Consider the following 24,592-nt stretch of genomic DNA (forward strand, 5'->3'; position numbering starts at 1 on the left):
CCCAAATGAAGGATACAACATTTGGGATGGTAATCATTCTTCTTGTTTTCTGTAAGCAGTTGGTGTTCAGTAGGTTTATTTATTTATGAACTGTTTGAAAACTGTCTTGTCATCAGAGTCCCTGAACACATGACCACTCTGAAATTCTTGCATCTTGGTCTTCTGAACCTTTTAGGGGCTTTTTACATAGTACATATTAAAGTAATTTTTAAATAAATTCTATGAACATCTGGATTGACACTTATGTGTCTTATAAAATCCATCAATGGCAAGGTAGGAGTTCAAACACAATCCTCAGTTTGGAACTTGTCACAAACCCTCTGTGAGATCCAGTCTCTCTTAGTGTTGAAGGATAAAGGTGTTTGTTTGAAGTCTCAGTCTAAACTTCAGTGATGGTGTTTTATTAGTACAATTTATGAGCCATACTTTCTTTGTTAGGTGCAGCCAGATATATGTCAAGATGCCATATATTCTGCTTGACCAGACATCTGCTTCTGATTCATGAGGGGAAACACCTGCACACATGCTGGTGTATATTACACAAAGGGCATCCTTTCCCAAGGCCCATTATCAGATCTCTCACTTGGAACAAGGGAGGTGTCAAGGATACAGCTGGATGTCATACAACCAGCTTCCAACAAGAAATGACTTCTCTAATGAGTAATCTACATTATTTGCTTCATAGTCTATTTCTTCCTGCACTACATAAAAACAACTGAAAACTAAAACACCTGCTACAGATTGTTATATTTAAATTAAGAATAACTGTCTTTTGCCAAACCAAGTAATTACAAAGGGCTAATGGGCCATGTTTTCCCTCTGGAGGCAGTCATATGTTTATGGAGCAAAACTGAATCATCTTAGAGTGTTCACTCCATTCCCACCATCCTTGTTCCCCACTCCAAGATGCCCAGGGAGGTATTAGGACCTTTTGATGTTGATGACACTACCCTGTGAAATAAGGGGAATGTACTAACAGAATATCTTCAATCAGATTATTGATAATTCTGATAAACATGAGTTCTTGGAAAGAAACGAGTAGCAAAGGGTTGTTTATATCCCTAAAGAGGTGTGAGTGTCAGCAGTACCTTTTTCATCATTTTCTTTATTAACATCGTCATCATCAAAAAGTATGGTTTAGTGGCATGAGCACTAAAGATGGCCTAACATTGCTCTATATAAATAGCTTTTGATAAGTCTCTTACTTCACCAGGTCTCAGTTTCCCCAAATTTAATATAACAGGTTAGTTAGAGAATACGTTCCTCGCCAGCTCTAGCATCTATTATTCTGTAATGCCAAGAATACATTCAATACATATTTATTAAGTACTTATTTCAGGAAGGCACTGAGAATTCAGTAACAAATAAGCTAATTCCAGTTTCTGTTCTCAGGGAGTTAAGTCTTCTGAGAAGAAAGACGGTGTACCAATAATATCTTCAAGCATCATTACCAAGCCATGTGCCATAAACAGAGAGTTGTAGCTCACTGGGAAGCTACTAGTTTAAACAGATAGCAATGGCACAAACAAGTCCAAAATCACAAGGGGAAAGTACTAGCTATTGAACATTTCTGTACCATTATATTGAACCTGAGATGCATGATATTTGTTGATCCTCATAGCCACTCCAGAAGATAATATATCAATCACTCCAATTTTTCAGAAAGGAAAACTGAGACTTAATTACCTGGGTAAGGTCACTAGTAGTAGAGCTGGAACTGGAATCTAAATAATCTCAGGTTTTCCAATATTCCAGGTTGTCTCCACAGGACATAACTATACTATAAGGAGTACAGTAAACACACTGTCAAGTGCAGTGTATCACATCAATGACCACAGAGGATAAGTCATTGAGGTGTCCCTAGATGCAAACATATTTAGGAGAGATATTCATTCATTCATTCAAAAAGTATTTTTGAGTAGCAGCCAGGTGCAAGGTGGACAAATGTGTATTTGACCTTGGGTACACATGTGGACATTTCTTAAAATGCCAAAAAGTAGATTTTAATCAGATCCTAGAAATTTGGGATTTAAATACTAAAGAAGTAACACCTAAATGTGTATGTTCCTGGGAGGAGACAGGGATTTTGTAGAGCTGCTAGAAGAATAAAAATAAAAGGAAAAAGAATATGAGAGGAACTTTTTCTTATCTATGAAATGCCCTTAATTTGGTCAATTTAACATTTAATTCACTGAGATTACACTGTAAAACCTATCAATTCTGATTAGTTGAAATGGATTATACCTTTAAATAAAACCCTTATCTATTCAGACTCTCTGAAAATATGTTCCACTAAATGAACGAGGGGAAAATATCACTTTTCTCATATTGTTATAAATGACAATAGAAGAGTCCAGATAAATAAAGTGCAATCCATCTTTAAATAGTGTGATTTCAATCCCCAGAATTCAGTTTGTTAGCTCTTTACCTTCCCTTACTAGTTATTCCAGAAGCATGTCTTATAACCAGCATTTATATCCATGCTGTTTCCTAACAATAGCCCCTAATGAGGCCACTTGAAATTCTGTTGTCACAACCCAATTAATCTTTAGCCTAAGTACCTTTAAAGAGAACTTTCACTTTAGGATTCCCTTCAGCAAAACAATGATCTCCCAAAAGTTGATTTAATTTTATGAAATGTAAAGCTGAGTTCAGGGTGTTGGAGGAGATGATGGATATTGTTATGGTTTGGGCTATTTTTGGCAAACTATGCCTGAGAAAGGCTGAGGAGCAAAGCTAGCAAAGGAGACAAAAAACACCAAGTAGATGCACTACTCTCCACCAATAAAATACGGTCTGGGGCCATGAGGAACAAATGATTGAAAAGATGTTGGGTACAAATAATCTTAAGCCTTGGGCCTCTTTCTCCCTGGGTCCACCCAGCCACACATTACTAAACCATCATCCATTCAGTTCTCTTCATGCTCTTTGCTTTAACCCTCTGCAGTGAATTCTGTTTCCTGCTGAGCCCCTAACTGATGAATTGACTAAATCAGTGGCGACCCTCTCTCAAAATTCATGACTCTCTCCATTTCGTGGCTTCTCCCTTGCCACCATCATCCACTTCAGTCAATTGTTTTTAATTCACAAACCCTTATACCTTCCCAAGAAGAAATCATGCTGAAGAGATTATATAAGACAATTAGCAAACTATAAGAACATAATGTCAGCTTTATTTGGTTTGAATTACAGTCTTTTCCTGATTCCCCCTTTAGCTAGAGAAGACAATCTTTGGCTCACTCTCCTCATGTTCTGCCAATTTAAAGCCAGACGAGTTGAAGCTCCCATTATTCTTGTTATGGTCCATTTGGTTCCCAACTACCCTCTTAGGACAGAAAACTGGCCTATAAACCTTCTTACTTGGATTTTAATATTTTAGTTTGTCTGTCAAATGGGAGTATTCCAAGAACCTTTTATCCCTGTCTTTAATTAGTAAGGCCCAACCCAAATAAATAATCACCTAAAAGTTCTCCAGGCTGCACATGTAGCCTAGACCATGTGGCTGACTGCTAAAATGAAATAACCAGAGGAAATCACATTAAATAGCCATCCAGAAGAACCTAAAAGCTGATGGTGCTTTCCCTGAGACAGGCATAAAGACCTGCAAAAGGCAGCCCCACGTGGGAGGAGGTAGCTGCTAGCTGGAAGGTGGAAAACAAAGGAAGAGCAAATTAAGTAAGGAATGTTCTTATGCTTATTTTTTAAACTGTGTGTAATGATAATGGTACATAACGTGAATAGGCAGGAAATTGAGGAAATTATACACACACATCTGAATTCATTGTCAAGACCACATTAGTCACTTCCTAGGGATGAAGTTTTAGAAACCTCACCAGGTCTAGACATGGAAATTCAAGACATAACAACTGAAGTAGTCTTTGTTTTCTTTTTTCTTCCTTTCTTTCCTCATTTCTTAATTTCCTTCTTCCATGAGAATTTGTATGCCCTCCACGTAGCATGATAAATAAAATGCCAATATAATCGAAGTTTATACACCCTTCTCAATCTCATTCCCACCTTTACTCTTAACTGGCTTGATTTCTTTGATTCCCATTTATTTTTCCTGCTTCTCTTTATATGTGTGTACCCTTATACAACATATTGCACTGTGTCATTTTTGTATGCTTTTAAGTACAATGTAAATATTATGCTGTTTGTCTTCTACATCAGGTTTTTTTCCTCAGTATTATGTTCAAAAGATTCATTCATAGTTAGAAATATATTTACTGTGAGATTTGGCAAAATGTTCTCCAAAGCATTTGCACAATTTGCTCTTACTTTGCTCATTCTTTTCAGAATTCAAGTAGATTGTTCCCATGAACATATTTCAGCATCTACTTGCTATTTGCTAATCACTATTATAGGTGATGAGGACATTATCCCTGTGCTGAAGGAGCTCATAGGGATTTCAAAAGGCAGGAGTGTAAATTAAAAATTAAACCATGTTCTATGTGCTCTAATGATGGATCTTCAAGGTGCCATGTAGGTAGCTGAGTCTACGAGAGTAGTGAAAGGAAGACATCCTTGGCCTCCATGATAATATGTATAGACACTAGGTGGGAAAGAGGAAGGTACATAGGCTGGGGGGGGGGGCGGGGGAGTAGAAAATCTGGTTTAATTACAATAGAGGGAGCCAAGGTTGACCCTAAAGAGTTGCATTGGGTTTGTAAAAGTTAAGCTTTGAAGGTCAGGCTAAGTAATTTCATTTACTCTTGTAGGAAAAGAATGAAGAGTAACTAGGAGGAGGTTGAGGTAGAAATATAGTATTATAAAGTTTTTTTTAATTAATTCTGGTATAACAAATGAACTCAAAGAGAGACAGTTTTGTGAGAGAGAGAACAGTAAGTACAATATTTTAAGAGGGAAAAATGCCAAGATTCTAAACTAAATTATGGTGTTGGGAACAGGAAGAAAGAACCATCTTGGTAATCTTTCAGAGGTAGAAAGTAAACTCTAGGTGACAATGACATACAAAAGACAACAGAGGTGGGAACAGTCTAAACCAAGAGGAGGCAAGAAGGGGGTGTATTGTGTGTAGAAAATTTAAAAGTAGTAAACAGAATTTATTCAAACTCACTCTGCTTTTGCTTATGAACATAGGCCAGCAACTCTAAACAATGCCAATGACAAAATGCTCCTCCCCAAAAAATCTTTTGTTGTTCAAATTCTGGGCAGTTGCTGTGGTTACTGTTGAGTTCTAATAATGTAACAAATATGTAAGCTTCAAATTAGCACATTCCAATTACTTAACCTTTGATAAACATGGTGTTCAACACAAAAAATAACTTGGAAACTTTGAGTCCTGCAGTCCATCCCAACATAGGTGGGATCTGTGAGTTTAGAGAGTAAATTTATAACCGTTCATAATTATATAAGGTCACTTCTGATTTGAGACTCTAATCTCTGTGGTATTCCACATGCCTGCCTTTAAAACACAGATTTGAAATAAACACGGAGAGCACAGAGACTATGAAAATGAAGAGACAGAACTTGAGCACATAAATACTGCCATTCTGCATGCAAACCACTCTCTGATTCTGGCAGAATTCACTCTTTTGACAGCATTTTCAAAATATATTAATGTAATTTAAAAATATTAATACATTGCTTTTTTCCTTTTACTTTCTATAATCTTTATCATTAACTGAGACAATATGAGGACAAAAATAGGTTTTAAAGAGGCTGTAATAATGTTGGCATGGGACACATTCATGTCCATGAGCTTATAGAACTGGAGATGGACTTGGGTGACATGCCCCTGGAGAGAAGAGGGTGACATAAAAGAATGAGATCAGGGATGTATAGAGAGATTTGGAGACACCAGAATATAGATGGAGGATGAAATTTGGGGAGGGGTTCACATCATCCGGCAAAAGCATGTAGATAGAAAAAGGAAATGTGTGCCTTGGAGGTACCCTGTAGAACACCAACCACATAGGGGCAACAGAGGAAGAGAAACCCCCTAAAAATCTAAGAAAGAAAGATGGGCGTGAGAAAAATCAGAGGAAAGAGTTGTCTTGGAAACCAAAAAAAGAGAGAAATTCAGGGAGGGGATTCAACAATGTCAAGCACTAAAATGAAAACAAGTATGACTGGGAAAGCCAAGCTATGGATTTCTTTTTCAGCTCAGTGTCAGTGGTGTAATGGAGGCAGAAACAGATGACTGGTAGAGGCATTGACTGGCATGAGGGAAACAGAGCCAGTGTGAATGAATTCATAAGGTAGTGGACCTGAGGGAAGGTGTTCTTAGAATCTGAGCTCAGAGGAAGAAGTAAAGTCTCATCCAACAGAGGACCCAACACCTATCTGTGTTCACTATCTCCCCTCATAACTGGACATGTGAAAAAAAATGGATAGTGCTATAGTTTGTATTGGAGTGCCCCCCCCACAAAGATATACATGTTCAAGTCTTGGGTTGTCAGCCTCCAATGTCATTGGGAGATGGTGAAACCTTTAGAATGTAGGGTCTAATGGAAGGCACTTAGGTCACTGGAGACATGACCTTAACAGTGATATTGGGACCTCAGTCCCTTCCTTTCTCTCTCTTTGCTTCCTGGCTGCCATGATGCAAATAGACCTCTTCTGCAACATGCTTCTACCATGATGTACTGTGCCATGACAGGCCCAAAGTGACAGAGCCAAGAAATCTGAAACCTCTGAAACTGTGAGCCAAAGTAAAACTTTCCCTCTTAAAAGCTGATTTGTCTCAGGTATGTTGTAAGAAAAAGCTGACTGACCCAGATGGTATGGTCGGGAGAGATAATATGGTATGATGCAGGGTCTGAAGGCCACAGATGTGTGGGTCCCAGAGCACAGAGCTCATCTTTCCTGCCACAGGTAGCACTGCTTCTTCTGGGATGGGTAAAAGGACATAAGGTTACATCAAGACAGAGGGGAATTTTACAAAGAAGAAAGCTGGAGTGAGATTTTCTGCCCAGTTGCCTCTGTGTTTTCATTTAGAGTCAAGATCATCTGCTGAGATTAAATGGATGCAATCGAAATTTGGAATGCATTTCTCCTTTCATACTAATTCATAGTAGCATTCATTCAGTGATGCATAAACCTATAAGAAAGGAAGATGTTTTCTGCTAGTCACTTTCTATTTTGCCTCTTGAGGGATCCAGGTTGAGGGTGGTACTGAATGAAGTACACAGAGTCCTTCAAAACCAAAGCAGTTTCATCTTCTAGCCATGGGAACTGACAAAACATCCCAAACAGTGAAAAGTACTACTAGTTTCCCTGAGTCCACTGAAATCATGTCATTTATAGACAATTCAACCTCCAAACTTCTTGTAAAAAAGAAAAGATAATTTAGGAAGATATTTGCAAGACTGTGGGCCATTAAAAGGTAATGAACAAACTGTATCATCCATGAAAAGCACTTAACTCAGTGCCTGGTGTCAGTCCATAAATATTAGTCATTATTGTTCATAAAAACCCAGATGAAGATGACAGAGATATGTGTCATCTCACAACATTGATTGCTTCGAAATCGTTAAGAAGTCACATCAAAATCCCCCAGATGCCTGTAAATCTAAGGTTATTTCTCTTTACTCATTATTATAGCTGGCCTTTGTGGGCTACATCTCTTCCTTTCTTGGAAATGTGTCCATGGCATTTGCCCCAATAAATTAAATAAAACTGAGCCAGTTTTCAAATAAAAAAAAATCTGGCAGAGACTAGGTTGTGTAACCATAGCTCAGAAGGCAAGGAGTGAAAAGGATAATCCAGTTACAGGAGGCAAGTGAGGAGAATCCAGAGCAAAAGGCCAGATGTTAGCAAGAGAGTTATTTAAAGACAAAATAAAAGACACCACTGAAGCCTCATTATATTATGTAAGTGGCAATCACTACTATAAATGAACAATTCAAAAATTATTTCAAGTAACTTTTCAAGGAGAAAATTAAAGAAATATTAATGAACATAATCATTCCCAACTCCAATACTTCAAAGGAAAAAATCTGTATGGCTTTAGGGGCTGTTAACTTCCTTGTTTGATTCTTTAAATTTTGCACATAAAGAGGGCTTTATTAGCAAAAGTAGTATTTCAACAGACCTCAAGTCTGTTGGTATCTATGGTCCAAGTAAATGTTTGATGAATAGGTTTTGAGATCTGTGAGTGGAGCAATGGTTTCCACCCATGAGAATACCCATTAGTCAATAAAGAATAATGAGGAATAGCCCCATACGTGTGGCATTAGTACTATGAAAATAACTTCTTTCCACTCTACTAAATTAAAGGATCAGGCTTAAGATTGTCCAGACATCTCTGTGTTCTTCAGAAATTCTCAGGATCTGAGTCACTGTCCTTTCACTGGTAATTCAATTGAGAGCTGGAGTGTTTTGTAAACTTGACAAGGTGTGGCAGACATGGGCCTAAAGCAATAAGCACAAAGGTGGCTCTCAGAGCTAGTTAGGAGAAACCAGCAAAATGGTGCATGTTAGCTTTTATCCTAGTTTTATCACAACAATCTTAAGAATAAATGCCTTTGAACTGGGTATATCTTGGGAATGTTGAAACCAGTTTCTTAATCAAGCTATGGTGAAATCACTGTCAAAATCTAAAACTTAACTTTGTCTATTAAAATGTGGGGAATTTCAATTACGCAAATAAGAGCTTAGACATACCCAAGGGAGGATACATGGGTAATATTCTCCAGATTCAAGTAAAATCAATCAAGAGGCCAATGTCTGTATAAGCACATTGCATAATGTATTTAACTCATCTGGGCACTTTGATCATAGGTCTATATATGAGAAAATCAGGATATGTAAAGCCCTATGTGAAAAAAATAACAGAACCTGATAGCCTTGTTCTGATAACAGAATAAAAGTGGATAGCTTAATTGGGGACTTCTTTCCATCTCAGACATTTTACCTTTTACTTTTATAGACACAGAAAAAAATGAAATGCCTCATCATCTAATAAATTCACTGTTTTTAGAAGTCATTTATTATCAATAAAGTCTAAATTGATATTTTTAAGTAGATTCCAATTGGTTGATTCCCACTAGAAGATCTCTGCATTCTATCAGGTTCCAAGTCTGCCCAATTTTCATGCAGATGAAAGTAGCATTGTACAGGACTCACAGACTCTGGGAGAGGGCATAAAGCTTTAGCCCTTAAGTGAGCATAATATTCTATCTTAGGATAACTTTTACTGGGTACTGACAAAAAATGGAGCTCACTAACAATAAAACTAGAGCTAAAATCACTGTTGCCTAGAAACAAGAAGAAAGTGGAGTCACACACACACACACACACACACACACACACACACACACATAAAAAAAAAACTAAGCAGAAAGATAATTTAATGTGGGTTGTTATACTAATTTGGAAGATAGCAATGCTGGATATTGGTGCATAAATTTAGATTTCCACTTTTGAGCTTCTATAAATTAAAGAAAGAATTGGTGAATCAAAACTCTAAAAGTTTAATTTAGGAATGAAGATGAGTTGAGTTGATATTTGTAAAATGTTTATAGATCCTTAGTTGAAGACACAGTGCAAATGTCTATTCCAGTTATATAGGTCCAATCCTATTAGAGTAGGCAACAGAGTTATAGAGTGTGCTCTTTGTAATGGAATTTTATTACAATTAATTTTTTGTCATTCATTGGAACAGGAGATTACATCTGATTCTCTTTGGGTCATATATATCTACTCAGAGACTACAGGATGTATCTCACACTCTCAGATACTAAATTTAGACTCATCTTAAATACCATTAATTTTTTACCATTATTGTTTGTTTTAATGAGTAATTGAGTACCTTAGATTTGTAGAGGATGCTATTAGAGCATTTAAATAGTTTAGTCAATTAGGAATTTCAATAGAAATTATGACACGCACAGAGATTCATACCTGTGTAAAAATTAATGGCTTGTGGTTAGTTAACTAGCTCATCTGTGACAATATTTTGAAAATAGAGTGAGATTTCTCTGAAAATTTTTAATCTGAAATTGAATTACTTAGCTTGGTTCTCACTTTATTTAATAATTCCAAATGGCTTTTAGAAGTTAACCACACCCAAAGGGTGCAGACTGGTCTGTTCTTCAAAATAGCAAGATTTTTAAATTTTTAAGAAAAAAATTTTAAGAAAAAATTCTGTACAATGACATCATTGTTGGTATGAGTCTAGTGTTCTCAAAGGGACTTCTTCAAATAAGGACAAAAATGATCACATAGTTATATAAATACTATCCCCTTTGTTTAAAAAACAGTCTTAATTTTTTATAATTCTATCTCATTAAATAATTAATATTATGATTGCATAATGGACTTCTGGAAATAATGCCTTCTACAATGACACCTATACTTTCCCAAGTCCCTTTAAACATGAGTTCACATGTGGACATCCCATACTCGTTTCCTTTTAAACTTCTCTCTAGTTCTGATTTCTACAAATGGAAGTTAGGCAAGTTCACAAATACTGATTTTTTTTTTTTAACTACAGGCCAGACCTCATGCTACTCCTAACAAAGTAGCTAAATGGGAATTTTTATTCTTATTCTTCATAGGCAGAAGTAAATGGTATTGATTAATCCAATTTAGTGAGGTGGATTATTAGGGATTGAGCCCAGGATCACTTTACCCCTGAGTTACAGCCAGAGTCTGACTAAGTTGCCAAGACTGGCCTCAAACTTGCTGTCTTCCTCCCTCATTCTCCTGAACTGCTGGGATAACAGGCAGGCACCTCTGCACTGCCTTAATCCAATCTTAATGGTAGAGCAGGAGGAAAGCTGTAATAATGGAGAGATATAAAATGTCTCTTCATAAAATGATTTTGTGGACAGTAACTAGTCAACATAAAAAATTTTTAAAAACAAATTACTTTGAAAGGAAATATTCTCACTCAGTGGTTTCATACATTAATAATCTATATATTTTAAAGCATTGTGTTCATTTTCAAATATTTTTCTGGGTTTAAAGATGATTGTTTACACATTTTATCTATTTCAGCCTGCTTCACAATGTCTATAATAACAAAAATTTTGGAAACAACTTAAAAATTCAACAAGAAAGACTTGGCTGAATATACTAATGGTATATTAAGAGTTCAAACTTGAAAAAAAAAAAAAAAAGGATCTAAAGCCTGTGTCCTCCATTTCTTACATGTGTTTCTTGGGTCTATAAGTCCCTATATGCCACAACTTCCCTATATGCAAAATGCAGATAATAGAACCTACTTCATAAGTCTGTTGTGGGCCAAAAGGAAAAATTATGCAACATGACCTACCCAGAGACTTAGATATGTTCAATTAATTAAAAATTTAATTCAGGGGCTGGGGATGTGGCTCAAGCGGTAGTGTGCTCGCCTGACATGCGTGCGGCCCAGGTTCGATCCTCAGCACCACATACAAACAAAGATGTTGTGTCCGCCAATAACTAAAAAAATAAATATTAAAAATTCTCTCTCTCTCCCCCTCTCTCTTTAAAAAAAATAAAAATTTAATTCATTTATTTATTTACTTATTTATGAGGGACAGCATGTTAAAGTGGAGAAAGAAGAAGATTTAGATCAGTCTGAACCTCTTACAAAGTTGAATGACATTGATGGTAACTAATTACAATCATTATTATAATTATTATTATTATTATTATAATTTTTAAAGGTCCCAAGAGATACATGTCCTCTGAAGTTTGCCTATTAATTGTCTTCTGTAGGTCAGTCTTCTCACATAGGAAAGAGTGTGCCATATGGCACCTAAACCATCAACTATAAGATTTCTTCTCTAGCTCAGGCGCTCAAGTGCGTACCCAAAACCCATCTTTGTTCATTAAATTCTGGAGAATCTTCCAAAAGAAAGTAGCCATCAATTTAGTTTGTGAGAAGACCAATTCCCACATGCCACTAAACAACACAAGTGTTAGAAATACTATGGATAACCAGAAGCAAAACTGAGAAATATAGCTCTGCTTTCATTCTTGAAAATATTTGCCTTTTATTATTGTAAAAAGTTAATTTACCAGTTTCTGTAGAATTTCAAGAAAAGATTCGGTGAAAAGACCCCAGGATTCTCAGGAGCCATAATGAAATATTTCCACACAAAGAAACAAATCTGTCTTCCTTCAGGATAATTAAACTTCTCTAAAACCATTTAACAACTCTATTTCAGGGAATTTCTAAACAGGCTCTATTGGTGGCATCAGAATCTCTCCATGCCCAGAGCTTCCACTTCCCTATATGTTGCATGCATGTGAGTTTTTAAGTGGTAATGCTTGCCCTCTGAAGAGAGGAATTGGAAAATGTAATTCATTCAGGTGGACATTCTCCAGCAGGAAAGGAATTTGCTAGATTTCCACCCTCCACCCCATCCCTTTCTTGGCAGGAGGCCAAATGACTGCTCAACACAGCCCTATCCCTACCTCCCTTTTTTCTTCCCATCTCTCACAGTATGAGACTGGAGCAAGTCATCCTTCACCCAAGGTCATAGCCTCACCCAAGGTTATAGCCTCAGCCTGGGGAGTAGTAGATAAGTGAATAATGAGTAATTCTCCAAGTGAAGTTTTCTCCTAAATTTGGCACAACATAAAGATTTCATCTTGCATGTAGTCAGTCCAACTGGACTATTGAGAAATACTTAAGACCAGCCCAGCCCTAGCAGAGAGCAGTAGGTAAGTTAACAGTATACACCAATGGTTTGCAAAAACTTATCTCAAGTGTGCTATGCTGGTCCAAACCATTCAAATCACCTAGTGTTAGCTGAGAAATTAACATACACTAAGCACTGTGAGAGATGTTTTCTATACCTGGTGGAATGAATATCAGAATCTTGGGGGCAGCTTTTTAAAACTGCAGACCCTTTTCAATTCTTCTATAAATCTAAAGTTCTTTTAAAATACAAAATTTATTTATTAATAAAATCCCAATTACTTGGCTTCATTGTTAGAAGTACTGAATCAGAAGCTCCTCAGATGAATATAATAAGGTCAGAGAGCTTGGAAACCAGTTTTGGGGATTACTGAGATGACTAATATTAAGACCCATGCTAATCTAAACTACTCTTATAACCAAAACCCTGCCACTTGCAAAATGTAATGCATTCATGGGTCATCAAATCAATTTTATGGATTACAAGCAATATTCATTTTTAAATAAAATGGAGAAGTTCAAGTTACAGCACACATAGTAAGTTATTTACTTATGAATCTCTGAGGTACATACAACCTGATACTTATACACACATATGTCTAGATTAAGGTCTATATTGGTATCACTGTAGATGTGAATATGAATATCTAGAAATAGATATAGGCAAACACATCCATCTGTCTACTGCATCAGAGTGAAAACATGTATGTTTTACTTTATGACAATACCTAAAAACATGAAATTAGATGATCTAAATTAAATGCTTCCTGCTGCAATTTTAATGCCTTTTCCTCTCTTTTATTACCTCTCAATTTGGAAAAACTGAGAAAAAGACTTACCATCAGCCACAAACTCTCCATTATAAATTATAAATTGTCCCCCTCAGCTTCCCTTTCTCTCACTTAAGTGAAATATCTTTTCTTCACAGACAATGTCATTATTCTCTATTAAACCTTAAAATGAACATATTAAATTTGGGGTCTACAAAGGTGGTATTTTTTAAATTTTTTTGCAGTTATAGATGGATAGCATGCCTTTATTTTATTTGTGTATTTTTTTATGTGGTGCTGAGGATCGAACCCAGTGTCTCCCACACCCAAGGCAAGCGCTCTGCCACTGAGCTACAGCCCCAGCCCCAAAGGTAGTGTTTTTAATGCTGTGCATGGTGTCTAGTCATTCTTTATTTACAGAAAAAAATAATAATAAGAGGAAATGGGTTTGTAGAGCAGTCAGAAGGAATTCAGCCAGATATCATGAAAAATTTCCTGGTAGCCAAGACAGTACAAACTACAATGGGTCCATGGAAGGGGGGTGATGTTGAATCTCATACTCTGTAAGACTGTGAAAACAATCACCATTCTTTTCTGTCTGGAATTCTTCAAATGGAAGCCTGTCTGAAGGGTCAGAGTGCACTTCCAGGCCTATCATGACATTTCTGCCCTTCATCACAGAGACAGACCCAAAAGCACACTGAATACTTATCCTAAGCCCAATCACATAAACAGCGGATCATTTCACAGTGTTTCTCAGCTGAAGGCACTGGTGATGTTTGGGGAGGGAAATTCATTATTGTGCAGATCAACTGGTGCATTGAGAATGGTGCAACCTCCCCACAAGCCACTTAGCTTCTCTGAGTCTCATTATCTCATCACTAGAATAAAGGAAAATAATCTGTTCCTCTCAGAACTGTGAAATATATAATCAGCACCCAACAGGGCCTAACAAGTGTAAGAATTCATTAACTTCCTTACCCTTCCCTTTAAAATGTTATAATCTGAAGAAATGAGTTTTTAAGAGGCCACATTTATGAAAGCTACAGCTCTACATAGTTAGGCCATACTCAGTAATTTCTGAAACCAGAAGTCTTTGTTTATAGGGAACATAATGCAATTCCTCATCATGAATAATACTCAGTCATGGTTTGTTTGGTTTGGTTTTGCTTTGCTAGAAAATTTCTCTCTTACTGTTATTAAAATATTCTTGTTCATCTTTTCACTGATGGAACAGTGGTAAGGGTGTTCCTCCTCTCCTGCAAAGTGAAAGAAGAGGGAAAGAAATTATGCAACAAAAAACATTGTGTATACAACATCTATCACTAAATGGTAGTATAAATAGTTCATTTTAGTATACCTTTAAAGACATATTTAGTTAGTTTAATAATCATCTTCTATTGCTTCTCTCAGAAAATACTGACCAAAATGGAACTTTTTGAGAATTAAAATGCTTTTTACTCCATCTGTTGCAGAAATGTGACGCTGGATTCTTTCGCGCCCTGTCAGGAGAATGCTTACCCTGTGACTGTAACGGTAATTCCAATGAGTGCTCAGATGGCTCTGGATTCTGTGTGGTAAGTTGGGAACATGCAGGAGCAAACTGCTCTCTTTTTCCACCCTTCACTTTTTCCTGTAAAACACAACATGTGAACGCCTCCTGATTTTAAGTGGCCACCAAGGCATTTGCTTGAATGTGCATATGTGCTCAGAGGCTTGTGCCTCGCCACCCTCTGCAGCTGGTTTCCTGCTGTAGGCCAACAGTGATGGGATTATAGATGAGACACAGAGGGGAACCACCCATCAAGATTCCTCTGTAATAGTATAGTTTGCCATATGTTTGACTTCATCACACATAAAGCAGGAGAATAAAACAGTTGTTGCATAGCCTGTTATAAAATGTAAGATAATCAGGCCTATAGACCAAAATCAGTTTTTAAGTTTGAACCAAATGAAGATGAAGCTTTGGCCTTGTGATTTAATCCTGTGTTCAAGTCCCAAAGAGATTTTTTTTCCTTAACTAAAATGAATTCCTCAATAGGCTGTTCTTCAGTGAAACATGATACAGATAAAGACTGAAAAGCCTTCCGTACCTGTTACATATTTCTCGTTTTCAATAAATGAAGAAATGACTTAGTAAATATGGCCACTGAAATATTTACTACAAGTGACTTCAGTAGAAGTCATGGGGGAGGCGGCATTTTTAAGTACTTATGCACTAAGATCATGGGTTGTTTTCCATCAGCCTTTTGATGTAGCAAGAAAATTCAAGTTTTAAGTTCCTATGGGGCAAAAGAGCCTTTCTCAAACAGCAAGAGTAGTTTTGCTTAAGCTACAAGATCACTTATTTAAATACACTCAAAATTAGCATAATTGTCCCTATTAAACAGTTAATCTTGATCATAAGCAGCCTCCAAGGTGCATATAGGAAGGTGCTATTTTACTCACACTTCACATTAAGATGCAAATCAGAATACTTTCATTTATTTTTAAACCTTAAAGTTGTCATTTTTCTAGGGACAGAGAATTAAGAGGCATAATGCTAAATGTTGCTATCTCTTTGTAGTGTTTGTACAGTCCTCATATTTGTCTTCCCCTTCCCCCATCTTCTTAAACAACCATTACATCCAGGATGTCCTCCGTAGCAGTGTAGGCACATGCAGCTGCCAAAGTCTACCCCTATCTAATGCTTCCATCTCCGGTTTCCTGTTATTTTAATCCCAGTGACATTTGGAAAAGAAAAAAATCCCATGCATACACTTGAACTAATAATGTACATCTCTGATAATTTGACCAATTAAAATTTCTTCCGTTTTCTGGTTTATTAAAACAAAACACAATAGGGACCCATCAAGCCTATCAGCTGCTGTTAAGCAACTGGTAAGATGAAAGACTGAAATAGACTAAAGGGGAACAAAGTCCCTTCTTCTGGTGCCTATCAAGAGAAGTGACAAAGCCTTTCTTCTTTACAATGACATTGTCAGGACAAAAGCAATCATGGTTTCATCTCTGACCTAGACATGAACTTCTGAGAGGGGTGGTCATCATGGGCTTTCTTCCCAGTTTCTGGAGCATATGAAGTTTTAATAAAATCCTTGGTGTGGGCTGGGGTGTTTAACATTTATTTACATGTACACCCGGAGAAGTTCTTAATCTTCCTGCAATTACTACATTCCAAGACAGAAAATTTAAATGAAAAGAAATAGCCATTCTATTCTTCTTAATGGTAATTCCCTCATCCCACCCAATCTAGAGAGAAATATACTTTATTCCCTGATTAAAGTTTAATATATACATATATGTATATTGTGTTTGAAATTTGAAGTAAAAAAAAATCTCCCACAATATATTCTCACAGAGATACCCATATTTGTATTCTTACAAATTTGATTTCAAAATGAAAAAGATATAATTTATATTTAATTACATTTCTGTACCTTTGTAAAGAAAAGGCTTGCAAATACAGAAGTAATATTTGGTCACTTAATTGGCAAATGTATTGTCTATAGAGTCACACTGGAATGAAACTCATTTTTTCTGTTTCCTTTGATGTCCCTATTCTAGTCTACCAAGAGAGCAGGTTAAGGTGGGTTGGCTCCTACCCTGTCACCCCAGATTATCCTCAGCTTTCAGGGAGCCAGAGAAGCAGAGTCTCCAACACAAACACTTCATGCATCTTATTATGATCACTAGTGTTTCAGTCAGTTTTTACAGGTTGCCTGATTTATCTCTCCAATCTTCCATAAGCAATCAAAAAGGAAAATCTTCATTCAGTTTTTGCCTTTATTTTGAAGGGTTATGGAGCCCCTATATCTTCAGTGTCTACTCCCAAGTGCTTCTAATTATTCCTAAATTCCACTGTCAAGTTGATCTTATAATTTATAGACAGACTCTAACTACTTAGTGAACTAACTCATTCACCAACATAATTATGCTACCATTTTAGATATCAGACAAGCAAAGACACTTCACTAGTAGAACACACATCTTCCCAATACAAAAAGGTGACTGAGTGAAAAATGGTTTCAAAATCTATTATGTGTTGAACATCTTTCTAAGAGGACCCTTTGCATTTTATCAGAACTACAGCGCCTTAGGCAGGATTCTCGGTGGGGTGGGGCTCCAGAGTCTGGGCAATTCCAGTAGATAATGACCTGTCAGCTCTAGAAGGATCCCAGAAGGAAGTACAAAATAAGATTGAGGGAGAAAAGCAGCTGGAAGCAGACAGGTATCTGGAAGCAAGAATGTCTGATCACAGATAAATCTGTATTTTCTCCTAGCTCTAGAAGCTAGATACAGAGAACCAAGAAGGGGCCTATCTAAGGCAAGTTACCATCTAAAGAACTGACACTCAGCAATTTGGAGAAAGCTAGAAGCTCATGCCTAGTACTGGAGTAGAGCAAACCTAACTTGAAATTTATCACTGAGCTCCTCATCTTCCTTTTGATTAAAAATTGATTTGTCTATTGACTTAATGCATACATTTAACAAATATTTTTTAAGCACCAGCTCTGTGTCAGACCTTTTCTATACTCTGTGTTAAGTACTCCCACTGTGTGAACTGAAGGATCATAGTGACAGAATACCTACCTGAAAATGCTTGTGAACATTACCAAAGTCATGAAGCTTAAGACCACTGGACTGGGCTGGGGTTACAACCCAGCTCAGTGGTAGAATGTTTGCCTAGCATGTGTGAGGCACCGGGTTTGAGTTTCAGCACTGCATATAAATAAGCAAAATAAAGGTACATCGACAACTAAAAAAATATTTTTTTTAAAAATACCATTGGACCTTTGGAAACATGACACAACTTCCATTTGTTCTGTGACAATAGAATAAAAAAGATTTCAGGATTTGTGTCAGCATTTCAGAAAAAACAAATCCTAAATGTGAAACAAATATTCAGATTCGAAACCACCAGAAAAGCTACAAAAATATCATTAAGATCTAGAAAAAGCACCTCAAAATGTTAGATATTTTTATTTGAGTGGTGGTTTTATTATCTTCTTTTAGCTTTTGAGTATCGTACACTTGTCTAAATTTTCTGAAACTCCCTGAGTAGTTTTATAATTATATATTTAAAATATATTGGTATTTGGGCTGGGGTAGTAGAGCACTTATCTTGCATGTGAGGGGCACTGGGTTCAATCCTCAGCACCACATAAACAAATGATGTTGTGTCCATCTACAACTAAACAAAATTTTCTTAAAGATATTGGTATTCAAATGGAGTTTTAGCCAATTATAAACACAATGGAGAAGGAAAGTAACTGAATATATTGAAAACTAATAGATTTTTATTATTCTCAAAGCCTAATCAAAATCCTATCAGAAAAGGGAAATCATTTGTAATTTCTTTAGGCACTACTATCTTCTTTTTTTAATTCTCCTTTATTACATGTGATGGGCAGAAACAAACCATGTATGTTCCTATAAGACTAAACATGTGTAGCAAAAAAAAAATCACACTCATTTCCAGACCAAGAAGGAACCAAGAAGGAACTGAAAATACGGACATATCTTATTGTACTTACAATTGTAAAATTGATATCTAGAACAAGAGCATAATCCTTACACTTAAGTTTTGATAATTTTTCAATACACTGAAAATGTAAAAATCTGAAATTTTACAAATAGTGATCACTCTAATTCTGTGATAGCTAAAATTATGATATAAAATCAGACTTACATAAAAGACTGATAAAGATGAATAGTTAAGTGAAGTCTCTATTTTTTTTCTCATTGACATAAGAACATGACAGAAGCTAGGTTCTCTATACATTGTTAATTCTCCCTTTCACAACCTGAGCTTGCTCCTCCTCTTGTATTCTCCACCACACTTAATGACAGAGCAATTCTGTGGGTCCCCGATGCTTGGTGCTTAGAAGTCCCAAATGCTTCATCAACTTCCATTTCTTCCTTACTAACATTCATTTTGACAACATATATCACTAGTGCAAACTAGGATAGAGGCTTCTCTCTTCTGTGCCCTGCTACTGCTTTCATTCTGGACTTCAGCATCCCTTCCTACTGCTGCCCCATCTTCCCAACTGTCCTTCCTCTAATCTGCCTCTCGAACAGCAGTGGAGATGTCTTTCAACAACACAACCTAATAAAGGGACCCTCTTTCTAAAATCCTCTGAGCACACTGCCACCTAAACTTGCTTAACCTTATTCCCCATATTCTGTGTGTGTGTGTGTGTGTGTGTGTGTGTGTGTGTGTTGGTGGTGGTGGTGGTAGGGTTCTAGACCTGAGAGTTCTAGAAGGATGACTTCAAACCTAGGTCACATGTTACCACCTCCAGTAATCCTTCAACTTTCTCAGGAGTCCTCCTGAAAGGATGCATTTTCCTTATCTTTGTCTGTAGCAGAAATTAGCTTCATACTTGCCTCACTCATAGCCCTGAGCACACAATATGTTTTACTTATCTTTCTGTTTCTTGCATAAGTCCATGAGTTCCTCAAAGGCAGAAACCAGGTGGTCTTCATCTTGGTAATAATCATATCTTATTGTCCATCATGATAGCAACTTAATCCAGGTTTATTTATGAATGCATTGGTTACTAAAATGACAAGATAATCTAAATGCAAAAAAATTTTAATTGTGTAATTTATGAAATACTTTGTTCATTCCTTTTTGAAGTAGGTTGTACTATTGGGCTTGGGCCCAACCCTGAGTACCAGTAAGCAGTGCTATCAATACTAGGTATTTCTGTCTAGATCTCTGCTTCTCAGAGTGTTGCCTAAATAAGCAGAATTAGCAATATATTACAGCTTGTTAGAAATGAAGATTCCCAAATTTCATCCAAGATGTCCTAAATCAGAACTCACAGTGTCACCAGATCTTTAAGGGATTTGTGCGCACTTTGAAGAAGAAGTACTGACTAATTCAGCGAAAAGCTTTCATCAAACTGTATGGTTTTACAAACTCTTTGTGCTCTTTTGATTGAAGATACTATCTCTATTGTTTGTATTTGCTAAGAGTTGCTTTGTGGCCTAAGATATGGTCTGTTTTAGAGAAGGATCCATATGCTGCTGAGAAGAAAGTGTATTTCAGTCATTAATAGATGAAATATTTTATATATGTCTGTTAAGTCTGAATTATTAATTATATTTTTAGTTCTATAATTTCTATAGTTAGTTTTAGTTTGGAAAATCTATCCAGTGATGAGAAAGGCATGTTAAAGTTGCCTATCCAATATTATTGTGTTGTCATCTATTTGATTCTTGAAATTATGAAGGGCTTGTTTGATGTATGTAGATTCTCTATTGTTTGGGCCGTAAATGTTTAAGATTGTCATACTTTGTTGATGTATAATTCCTTTAAGCAGTATGAAATGGCCTTCTTTGTCTCTTCTGATTAACTTTGGCTTGAAGTCCATTTTATCTGATATGAATATAGAAACCTCTGCTTGTTTATGAGATCCATGTGAATGATAAGTTTTTTCCCATAATTTTACCTTCAGTATGTGGATGCCCCTGCCTAAGAGGTCTCTTGGATGGAACTAGAGACTATCATGCTAAGTGAAATAAGCTAATCCTCAAAAAACAATGGTCAGGTATTCTCTCTGATATGTGAATGCTAATACATAAGAAAGGAGGGGGAGGCAAAAGTAGAAGTTCATTTATTAAACAAAGGAGAATGAAGGAAAGGGAGGATGGATTGGAGTAGGAAAGACAGTAAAATGAATTGGACATAACCTTCCTATGTTTATATATGAATGCACAACCAATGAAACTCCACATAATAGACAACCACAAAAATGGATACTAATTAGAATAAGTTATACTCCATATATGTATATGTCAAAATATACTCTACTGTTATGTATATGTAAAAAGAACAAAAAAAAATTTTTTAAATGAAAAAATAAAGAATAAGGATACAAGAGCTTTTGTTCACTGAATTTTAAATTTAAACTGAAAAAAATTATAATACTTACAAATTTATTTAAAAATAGCATAATAAATCTATTGCAAATTAACATAAATCATGTTTTTATAAAAGATAAGTGTATTTTACAAATTTAAAATATGTCTAATGTCTGGCTTAATGGAAGGCAGTTGGATGACTAATATATGTGAGGCTCTGGGATCAATCCTCAGCACCACAAAAATAAAAACAAAAAAGGAAGCAGTTGGATCCTTCTACTTGCTTCCACATCAGTCTGTGATGATGTAATGATGCCTATGTCAGGTACCTTCTAGAAAACCTTACCTCATGCACATGAGAAGATGAAAACCCAAAATATAGAGGAAATATTAACTTATCTGGAAACCAGGTTTGACCTCTTTGTATATGCATTGAAATTCATCAATCTAGTTTTGCATAAAGCATGCTGACAAATCACGTGAAGGCTAATCTGACTCTTTCAGCTCTTTTCCTACATTAAAGGTAGAGGGGCCCTGACGACTGAAATGAAGTAAATCAAATTCCATGCATGTCTGATTTTGTCCAAATGAAGTCAACTATTATGCATAACTATAATGCACTGATAAAAGGAAATCCTAATCAAGTACCTATGCTCATCTGGTGACCAAATGTATTTCCTCTCTTGTGAAGGAGTTAGAGTCAGTGCCTGAATGTCTTTCTTAACACTTACCTGCAATCAATTGTCTAACTGTAACTTTCTTAACCACTGGCTAAAGATTCAGAATGTTTATTCTATCTTTCGTTTTCAATTTTTTAGTTGTCAGTGGATCTTTATTTACTTATATGTGGTGCTGAGAATCGAACCCACTGCCTCACACATGCTAGGCAAGCGCTCTATTACTGAGCTACAACCCCAATCCTATTCTATCTTTAAATAAGTTTTATTAAAATGTAAACTTTCTCCCAAACCACATATTTTTGTCATTTTGTTGCCTGTTTTTTAAATGGCAGAGTATTGAAGGTTAAGGGGAAATTTTGCAATCTCAGGGTAAAAGATTTTCAGAGCAAGGAGAAAACTGACAGGCCATCTAGACTAAATCTTCATTTTACAGATAAGGGAATAGAGACACAGGAAGGTCGAGCAACTTGTTCTAAAGTCAACCAGCTAGAAAATGAAAGAACTAGAGACCTTTTTCCCTGCCTCCAGCACTCTGTCTGCCAATCTCCCAGAACGTACATCAATGCCTTCTAGGGAATTTCATAAGAAACCTTTAAAAGAAGGCAGATGAGGAAAGTCAGTGTTTGCACTCTGATCTTTTAGAGGTCAGGAGAGATTTGGTGGCTTTGCCCTTGAGGGTAATTGCTGCCCAGGGCTGCTATGGAAGAATTAAAGTTCCAACAAGGAATCCAAAGCATTCATCAAGCCATAAGGGGACAGAACTGGGAATTTTCTCATTTTTGCAGCTTGATAGTCAATTTGGGCACAAACCATGGCCTAACAACTTATGACGGGCCTGTTTTCTACACAGATGGCTTTCATGTGTCCAAAAAGGACTCAGACAAATTTGACCTAAGTCTATGAATCGCCCTGCTACACTGCTTATGGCTTGGTTTCATGGAAGTTGGACAAGGATCATAGATTTTCTCAGGGATGAGAGATTGCCACCAATTTTTGAGCTTGCTTTGGGTACAGATAAATTTCCTGGATTTGCTCCAAACACTAGTTTATTAATTTATCCTTTCCCCTTTGCCTTCATTTCTTCCCCAACAAGTATTTCCTGAAGGCTGACTTAGTACAAGACAGTTTTAGGAACTATGAAGGAAATATATTAACAATCTCTCTCTGCATGTTATACTTTATTTTTCAGTGTTCTCATTGATCGGGCAGTCTTAAAAAGCCTCTAAATTCTATTATGTTACCCAATTCTAATCAGGGTCCATCTTAATGGCTGATAAAATGCCTAAAGAATCTCCAGTTGGGATATTTTGTCATCCACATTAGGATTCTTCCCTTTTGACTACTGATTTATACTTCCATGTTAGTTAGTCTTTGATTGCTGTGACAAAAATACCTAACATGTACAATGTAAAGGAGGAAAGATTTACTTTGGCTCAGAGATTTACCATGGTTGTCTGGCTCCATTGCTCTGGACCTAAGTTGAGGTAGAACATCATGGTGGAAGGGTTTAGTGGAGAAAAACTACTCAGCTCATTATAGCCAAGAAGCAGGGAGAAAGCGGGAGGAAAAGGGCTGGGAACAAGAAATTACCCTTCCGGGGCAAGCCCCCGTGACCTACTATCTCCAGCTAGGCCCCACTGCCCATAATTTCCACAACTTTTCAATAATTCATTCAAATTTTTAATCCACAAAATGGATTAATTCACTGATGAGGTTAGAGCCCTGATGATCCATTCATTTCCTCAAAGCCCCACTTCTGAGCATAGTTATATTGGGGACCATGCCTTCAACACATGAGCCTTTGGGGTTCACTTCTTACCCAGACCATAATGACCTCATGTGAAGCTCAAGCTGTTAGTAAGATAGTCTGACACCTTCTCATGCAGTCACTCTGACTGATTTTAAAAAAGGAGCTTTGTTTCTATTATTAGAGAAATAAGAGGAATTTATCAGCCTCACCTCTGGAGCCAGATTGCCTGAATCTGAATCTCACTTTCCTGCCTATTATCTGTGTGACTTTGAGAAATTTACTTATTTCTATCTCTTTATATGTAAAATGCGGGAAGGGTTAGGAACTTACCTCAGCATTGTTGTGAGAACGAAAGTGCTTAAAGCAGTTCATCACTGTTAAATTATTCAGAACCTCAAATAGCATATAGACAAAAATAAAGGCTCAGAGTTCAAACTACTGCTTTCCATCTTGCTTTCCCCAAGGTTCCTCCACAGAACACTGCTTGGGAAAAAAAAAAAAAAAAAAAAAAAAAAAGCAGTTGTTCCGTTAAAGTTCTTGTATGTAAATGTTATTAGGCAATTAGGAGGGTGCTTCCTTGATAGCATTTTAATTCTTACGGTATAATTCTTCACTGAAAACCCTATTCAACCTTCACATACCCTGGTGAATGTAAAGATGAAAGTATTGTCATGCAACAGACATTTTGTCTTGTGTCATTTCATTCAATCCCACAGGAGAAGGCCGTGTCTGTTGGCATCACTGGCTCTTACAGCAATAAACCCATCAGCTCTGCAGCTACTGAGGACCAACTCCATTCACATTAATGGCAATTCAGTGCTGAAAGACACAGTGTATGGGGGAGAGGCACTGAGGCTAGGAACATGTACAACGTGGGTTATGGGAAGAGGGAAGGACACAAGAGAGAAGAATAAGGGAAGGT

General features: G+C 36.6%; 1 protein-coding gene across 2 annotated transcripts in view; it reads left to right on the forward strand.

The window, feature by feature from the left end:
* Lama4 (laminin subunit alpha 4) overlaps positions 1-24,592 on the forward strand; it is a 135,171-nt gene that overhangs the window by 19,310 nt on the left and 91,269 nt on the right. For both annotated transcript variants that reach the window (XM_026395057.2, XM_026395058.2), the window contains one exon: positions 14,844-14,945. In XM_026395057.2, the coding sequence (XP_026250842.2) occupies positions 14,844-14,945 (102 nt within the window). The remainder of the gene's footprint in view (positions 1-14,843; positions 14,946-24,592) is intronic.

This window comes from Urocitellus parryii, chromosome 8 (genome assembly GCF_045843805.1).
Source record: "Urocitellus parryii isolate mUroPar1 chromosome 8, mUroPar1.hap1, whole genome shotgun sequence".
NCBI lineage: Eukaryota > Metazoa > Chordata > Mammalia > Rodentia > Sciuridae > Urocitellus > Urocitellus parryii.